Source organism: Otolemur garnettii, unplaced genomic scaffold, assembly GCF_000181295.1.
Source record: "Otolemur garnettii isolate 467f Iridium unplaced genomic scaffold, OtoGar3 scaffold00209, whole genome shotgun sequence".
NCBI lineage: Eukaryota > Metazoa > Chordata > Mammalia > Primates > Galagidae > Otolemur > Otolemur garnettii.
The window spans coordinates 1357752-1366311 of record NW_003852604.1 but is presented as its reverse complement, the minus strand read 5'-3'; the positions used below and the strand labels follow the sequence as shown (position 1 = coordinate 1366311).

The following is an 8560-nucleotide window of genomic DNA, read 5'->3' as shown; positions in this document are numbered from 1 at the left end:
ACTAGTTATATATGCGTAGAAAGGTTTAGGAAATCTTAGTGAGGATATTTTATTGGGAGAAGAATGGAGAAGGTAAAGAATGATGTATTTATTCTTACTGATTTTTTAAAAATTGAGTTGACATAATGTTTAAAACTATGCTGCCAGATATATCCACATGATAATTGGTGTGTATGTATAAAATAGTCTATAGTTACATAGATAATTTTAAATTGCACATGAACTTTATGGCCATCCTGTAAATATATGATATGAACATGTAGAATTCAAGCTCTGAGCATATAAATTTTAGATTCAGAAATATAAAGTAGTGAATTTTGATTCTGAGCCATACTAATTAGATTAGCTTGTATATTCAGCTTTCTGAGCCTTAACATTCTCATCTGTAAAATGGGCTGATAGCCTCTATCTTATAGGGTTAAATTCTATAATATAATGGAAGGGCATAGTGTGTCTTACACATAGTATATTCTCAATATATATCAGTTTTCTGGTTTTCTATCATCCCACCATCCTTCTTACACTTTATTTGAGTTTTGTTGACTCCTATTCTTTAATCACCAGGCTAAGTTCAAGTTGACTGCCATGAGGAATAGCACAGAAGTGACAGAGTTTATCCTCATGGGGTTAACAGATGACCCCAATCTCCAGGTTCCCCTCCTTTTAATATTTTTATTCATCTACCTCGTCACCCTGACTGGGAATGGGGGGATGATGGTGATCATCTACTCAGACTCCCATCTTCACACACCAATGTACTTCTTCCTCAGCAACCTCTCCTTTGTAGATCTGGGTTACTCATCAGCTGTGGCTCCCAAGATGGTGGCTGCACTGCAGTCAGGGAACAAAGTCATCTCCTACAATGGGTGTGCAGCTCAGTTCTTCTTCTTTGTGGGGTTTGCGACTGTGGAGTGCTACCTCCTGGCTTCCATGGCCTATGACCGCCATGCAGCTGTCTGCAGGCCTCTTCATTACACCACCACCATGACCACGGGGGTGTGTGCCTTCCTGACCCTCGGCTCCTATGTCTGCGGCTTCCTCAATGCCTCTATCCATGCAGCAGACACCTTCAGACTCTCCTTCTGTGGTTCCAATGAGATTAATCATTTTTTCTGTGACATCCCCCCACTTCTGGCTCTCTCATGCTCCGACACACGCATCAGCAAGTTGGTTGTCTTTTTTGTGGTGGGCTTCAATGTCTTTTTCACCCTCCTGGTCATCCTGATTTCTTACCTCTTCATATACATTGCCATTCAGAGGATGCGTTCTGCTGAAGGACGGAAGAAAGCTTTCTCCACCTGTGCTTCCCACCTCACCGCCGTGTCCATCTTCTACGGCACCATCATCTTCATGTACTTACAGCCAAACTCCAGCCAGTCCATGGACACTGACAAAATAGCGTCTGTGTTCTACACTGTGGTGATCCCCATGCTGAATCCCTTGATCTACAGCCTTAGGAACAAAGAAGTGAAAAGTGCTCTCTGGAAAACACTCAGCAAACTTTACCCCCAATCCTTAAGTGTGAAGAGGAAGTCAGCAAGTCACTAAGAGGTCAGCCATCTCTCAGACCTAAATGCTGTCATGACTTTTGAGGTTTTCAGGATTTAGTTTTTTCCTCCCCAAGAGTAGCGGTTACTTCTGCTATTAGGCAGATGTAAAAACCACTGCTTTGAAATGTCTTCCTCAGAAAGATAATCTTATATATGGTGTACTACAACATGAGACATTGAAACTTTTCTTGCATTAGTTTCTTGATGTGGTTTAAGGCAGAAGATAGACGTGTATAATTTAATGTGTTGAATTTTCCTCTCCTTTATTTTTGGTTAACATGAAGGTACATGCAATTAAGTTACCTTGTTTGCATACGGGGCTAAAGACCAGAATCCTGTCTTTATTTTTAATGGCAAGAAGTTTCCATTTGCTGTTTGGTATAAGGATCTCATCTACAATTATAGCATTTATTAACCAAATGCAGGGTGTTAGGTTTCTCATTTCTTTGTTCTCTGGGTTTGAAAGTTAAAGCTTCCAATGTAGACAAATGCTATTTCAATACTTTCAATAATGTGTCAGAGAAGGATGTCATTTAAAGGACAGGGAACTGGATCCGGATACAGGTGGCCCAGGATTAAATCTTTTCACTGCCCAACCCCCATTCCCACCCTTCCTCGCTGGTCACTCAGTGTTTTGCTAAACTGTTGAGGCTACTTTGGTAGGAAACAGTAAGGCAACTTACAGACAGAAGTATGGAAAAGTCTCAGTAGATAAATGGCTTCAACTTTGGCCCGAATAAATATACCTTTCTTTAGAGAGTCTGCTCTCTCTTCTACGCTTTTGGCCTCTGTCTAACATAATTACCAAAACATGAAGAAGATTTAAAGGAAAAAAAAGCCATTTTTCCCAAGGGCTATGAAAGGAGATATTTGTCTTCAGAATTAAATGCTTGCATTTCTCAGCACCCTCGAGTTTGGGGAATCTATTATGAATACATGTTAATAGCTTCCTGAGCCCTCTTCCCTCTTATTTTTTCAATAATTCAGCTCACCTCTGGGTCCCTGCTGCATTTTGATGTTCTGTAATTAGACGCTATAGGGATAAAACAGCCTGCCTGGAAATTTACTTTTAAGATAGGAATGGCACGGTGACGCACAGCGCGTCCTCCCTCGGGTCTTGTTTGATGTGCTAGATGGTGGGAGCGAATATGTGTGCGTGGGAAGGGCGTGGTGGTGATTAATTTTACTTCTCACATATCAACTGCTTGATGGTGTTTATAGCCACGATTAATCAAAGTCAACCACATAGCTCATGAGTTCTACATCTCCAAAAAGAAAAAAAAACAACAAATCGATCTTTATTTTAAATGCAAAACCCAGAAATCTTGGTCAGCTATATCCGGTGACTTAGAAAGGTCAAATTAGCTTTGAGATTATTAAATTCCATTATGCATAGGGCAGCCTCTGTCTGAGGTAAATCATAGCTAGGTCCTGTGGAGAAAGGAGCAAAGAGGGTGTTTTGGAACATGAGGTGAATCTGTGGGAAAAGCCCCTCTGGCATGGGGCTGCCAACACCTGGAAAGATCAGGGGCTTCAGGACCTGAGACCTGGACAAGCCGCACCTGCCTCTTGTACCTTCTCTTTCTCAGCAGTGACGCTCATCCAGCAACACAGCTGGGGAGACATGAGGGCTGGGAAAACATGAGACTTTCCCAGTGACTTTTAGAAGTGACAGAGCTAATGACTGCCCAGATTTGGAGATGGGCCTGGGAAGCAGCCAGCCAAGTGCTTTCCACCCTTAGCTCAGCTCTCTCTCTACTTAATACAACTGACTTCTCTTCTTCCTCTTCCTCCTTCTTTCTCTATTTCTTCTTTTCCTTCTTCTTCCTTCTTTTCTTCTCAAGCTCTTTCTAGGCTCAGCTCAAGCAAGCACTTTCTTCATCACTAAGCCATTGATCTCTGAAAATCTAAAGTCTGGTGTCTCTACGTCATCACTGTTACAGCACGTGGCAACGTGTGTTTTTAGGTGTGTTTCTTTAAGCTTCTGTGCCCCAGTGTAGGCAGAAAAATACAGTCTTCTGAGAGTTGACAGTCTGATGACTACATATTTCTATTTTCTGTCAAAATTCCCTCTAAGAAGTGCTACATTTGACTGTAAATACATGTAAAAGAGTACCAGTTCTAGTATCAAAAGCTGGATGAAAATCCTCATTCTTACCAGTTATGTGCCCTCAAAGGAAGTAATTTAATCTCTCTGGACTCAAGGTAGAGGATAAACTGTGAAGATAATATGAAATTATGAGAGTACAATCTGTGTGTGACCACCATGAACTGATGTGATTAACATAGACAATGGCTCATGCGTTTTTTTAATTTTTTATATTTTTATTAAATCATAGCTGTGTACATTAATGCATTTATGGGGTACACTGTGCTGGTTTCAAAATGTTTATGGAATTGTTAGACTGATGGATAAACAATAAGCTAAATCAATCTAGCTTTAGTTCATACCCTATATTGATGAAAAGCTTTATAGACTCTGCAAAATACCAACAGATAAGAATAAAGCTCTATTCTAAAACTCTAAAAAAAAAAGATGCCATGAAGTCAGATGTGTGAGCGTGCCCATCACAGTGGACTCACATTTGATGCAAATGAAATTCTTGTATGAGCTCTTCACTTAGCCATCCTTGTATTTCTCAGCAGGCTCCTGAGCTCCCTCACTCTCTCCCACCTATCCAAGTCCAAGATTGTATTTTCATCCCTTGTTTAACTTCCTGCCCTCCCAGCTCCCAGCTCTACAGTGGAGACATTTCCAGCTGACATTACATGAGTATCATTTATAGAAGCTCCTCAGAAGGAGACGTCTTGTCGCCAGCAAGACATCAATTCACAGAGTACACATTACTGTGGGGAGCTTTTCACTTCTACATGGGAAATCTGTCAAATGGAGACTAAATGCCTGTGTGGTTATTAGCAACACCCACCCTCTCCCCGCAGGAGCAGTCTGATGAATGAGAGGCACCGGGAGGAGGGCCTGCAGCTCAAGACAGTGTAATAAAGGCACAGGGAGACTTCCTACCTGAAATGTCCAAAAGAGAATGTGAAAACACATAAATCAGGGCAGCTATTTATATCCGGGTAGATTATTCTTTTAACAATGGATTAGGATTGAATTATTTCATACAGAAGTTTCCTTTTGTTCATTCGATGGTTTATCTGGGTTTATGTACAGGGGATGGAAAATTAAAATATTAGGAGTCCTTGACAATTGAAGCTGAAATTGCAGAGTCATAGCTGAAATTGCTATGAAATTTCAGCTTCAGAAGCTGAAATTGCAGCTTTTTAACTGATAGCTCAAAGAGCCATTGAAAATCATCCAAACCAACCCTGTCATTTTACAATCGAAAACCTTGATTTTTATAGTTTAACTTGTTTAAACCCACACACAACCAAATCTTGCTTGACTCCTCTGTAGACTTTATGTTTTATAAAGTTCTTATGTGTCAAAATACATTTTTGCCTTCATTGTTTTTCCCCATGAGATAGGTATTTGTGTTTTAGTTTTGCCCCTGAGGAAACCAAAGCTTTGAGAAGTTAACTTACCTACCTACCTACTGTTAGAAAGAGAAGCCGGATTTGAGTCCTCCCTGCTCGGTACTCTGTGAAAAGAACCATCTATTTTAGTAAATATCGATGAAGGGCTTATATGATGAATAAATCAGTTACAGACAGTCTTACATGGTGAGTCCCAGCAGTGTTGAAGGTACACTGGAGAATGTAAACAAATGTAAGACTATAAAATGCAATTCCTTCTTCGACAAAGCATACGAATGTGAATATATGTTGACTGATTTAACGCACTTGGAGGTTAGTGACTCAATGCTCAATAACTTTGCCGGCAGGAATTTTTCCTGAACCCCATGGCAAATGAATGGATCAAGCATATTTGTTTTCAGTCTTTATAGTTAGAGTTGGCTCTTTGAATGCTGCAGTGCACAAAGACAGCCAAGGCCTGGCCAATGTGAACTGGTCACAGGCTGCAGGAAAAGCATGACGTGAAGGTGATGAAGGAATCAGATAATTTTCCACGTTATTGGGAGCAGCTTTCAAATAGTGAAATGGAACAACGCACACACCTCTAGAGCAGTGATTTTCAACTGGTGCACTGAGGCACACTGGTGTGTTGTGAGAAGGTCTTAGGTGTGCTGTGAAAAATTTTAAAAATCATTAATTATGGGCCAAGCATGGTGGCTCATGCCTATAATCCTAGCACTCTAGGAGGCTGAGGCAGGTGGATTGTTTAAGCTCAAGAGTTTGAGATCAGCCTGAACAAGAGTGAGACCCCCATCTCTAAAAATAGCCGGGTGTTGTGGCAGGTGTCTGTAATCCCAGCTACTCGGGAGGCTGAGGCAATAGGATCACTTGAGCCCAGCATTAAGGTTGCTATGATCTATGATGCTGTGACACTCTATCAAGGGTGACAAGGTGAGACTCTGTCTCAAAAAGAAGATCATTAATTAAATTATTTTTGGAAGAAGTTCAAAGCATAGTATGTATATTTTGTTTGTTTGTTTTTAATCAACATAATTGGAGTGTACCATGAGATAAAAAAGATTGAAAAGCACTGCCCTAGAGGCATGATAGCTCAAAGCATTTGTCACCATTATCAAATAAGAGTAGAGAAAATAATAATTAGAACTCTTCAGAATGAGAAAGAATCCTGTGAGCAGGGACGGCTCCCTAGAGAAGGAGGGACTTGAGTCAAGCTATGAAAGGATAATATAGAAAGAGTCCAGAATTTCAAGATTCCTATCTTAGCTTCTAGTCCAAACTCTACCAATTACCAGCTATGAGACAGCCATAAGCCATTTATCTCTGAGACAATTTCCTCCTCATCAAAGTGGAGGTAATAGCACTGCTACCCCTTCCTCAAGGCTGGCATGGAGGTTGTAGGAGATAATGGGTGGGAAAGCATTCTCCAAATTGCCACATCTTTCTGACTATAGCATTGCTGTTGGTGAGAGTATTACAAGCAGAGCTGAATGGAGAGCCAACCGAGCACCTGAACCCAGGTGTAGAGATGGGATTGCACATGCCTGTTGGCAGGAGTTTTAAGAAAGCAGACAGTTCAGATTTGAAGAGGGTGGACCACTGATTCCTCAGTCTGTTACTTCCACAGACAAATTGAGACTTGTTCCCATCAAGGAAGTGAAGATTCTGGGCCTCTAAGAGCAATTGCCTCCATATAGAGAAATCATACTTTCCTAGAAGAATCTCTGTAGAGTGCCAACACTCAGCTATCTAGATCCAAGCCCAAGAATTCCACTTCCTGTTCATAACATGGGATTTCTCAGTCATAGTCTGTGATTATTTCACAAGGCAGGTGTGTATGTGGGGGAAGATGTTTGTAGCATATTTGTTCAGCAAAAAGCTTACATGCACATGCATCCACACATGTGTATATCTCTGTGTGTGTATACATATAAACTTTCTACAAATCAAAGAGAAAAAAACAGACAACCCAATGGAAAGTATAAAATTTAAATGTCTGGTCTATGGACGTGTTCATTTGTTTGGTCATGTTCACTCATTTATCTCCAGTTTCGGGTAATAATGAATAAGGCTGATGAGAACATTTTGGCCACATATCTCAGGGAACTAATGCATTCATTTTTCTTGGACATATACACCTGGAAGTAGAATTGCTAAATTGTAGGGTATATATATTTTTTAACTTTATTTAGTGATGTCACATTATTTTCCAAAGTAGTTGTGCCAATTTATAGAACTGTCAACACTGTGTGAGAATTCTCACTGCCAACACTTGGTGTTACTGGACTGGACTTTTTTTTTTTTTATCGTTTTTGGGGCCAGGGCCGGGTTGAACCGACCACCTCTGGCATATGGGGCCGGTGCCCTACTCCTTTGAGCCACAGGCACCAACTAGTATTACTGGACTTTTATTTTATTTTATTTTATTTTTTGTAGAGACAGAGTCTCACTCTGTCACCCTCAGTAGAGTGCCGTGGTGTCACAGCTCACAGCAACCTCCAACTCCTGGGCTTAGGCGATGTTCTTGCCTCAGCCTCCCAAGTAGCTAGGACTATAGGTGCCCACCACAATGCCTGGCTATTTTTTGTTTGCTTATTTGTTTGCAGTTTGGCTGGGGCTGGGCTTGAACCTGCCACCTTTGGTATATGGGGCTGGCATCCTACCCACTGAGCCACAAGCACTGCCCTATTTACTGGACTTTTAAATTCTGACAATTTGGTGAGTGAATAGTGTCTTGTATTATTATCTTAATTTGCATTTCCTTACTGATGAAGTTCAGCACGGTTTTGTTTGCTTTCTCCTCCAACATTTTCACCTATCTTCTGTTGTGTAAAAATAAAGCAAACCATGAAGAAATACAATCAGAATGATGAGAATGAATATTTGGGGGATTTTCTTTCCTCCTGATATGGATGGTGGATATATTAGTGTTTGGTTGGTAACTATTATTAAATTGAATCTAGATTTTTTATATTTGAAAAAGCTTTTGTTTTTTAAGTATATTCATAATAACAAGAGTTTAGAGAGCATTTAACAGTGCATAAGGTATGAGGCCTGGTAGAAGAACACAGTGGTCTCTGAAATTGAAAAAAACTAACTGTATTTGCTATCATCCACTTGTTGGACACGCTAGAAGCCTCACTTCCCTTATCTCTGAAAGGCAGCAGTAAATTCCTAGAAAGCTATTGGGAGGAATAAGTGAATTAAAGTATAAAAAGTATCTAGCAAAAACACATGGACTAAATGAGTGTTAGTTTCCTTCCCTCCTCCCCAGCCCTCCTCACAGACTGAGGAGTACTCTGTGGTGCATACACACACACACCCCTCATGATTTCTTTATCCACTCATGAATGGATGGGAACTTAGGTTGATAGCAACCTGGATGGAACTGGAGGCCATTATCCTAAGCCAAATACTTCAGGAATGGAAATGCAAACACCCCACGTATTCTCTAATAATTGAGAGCTAAACAATGGGCATGTATGGGCACAAAGAAATGTGAAGGCATTGGAAAC

At 40.6% G+C, this 8560-nt stretch overlaps 1 protein-coding gene across 1 annotated transcript; it reads left to right on the top strand.

The window, feature by feature from the left end:
* Positions 1-582: 582 nt before the first annotated feature.
* LOC100944263 (olfactory receptor 1444) lies at positions 583-1548 on the top strand. Its single transcript, XM_012812431.2, has one exon. The coding sequence runs from the start codon at positions 586-588 to the stop codon at positions 1546-1548; it is 963 nt and encodes a 320-aa protein (XP_012667885.1). The 5' UTR covers positions 583-585.
* Positions 1549-8560: the final 7012 nt, after the last annotated feature.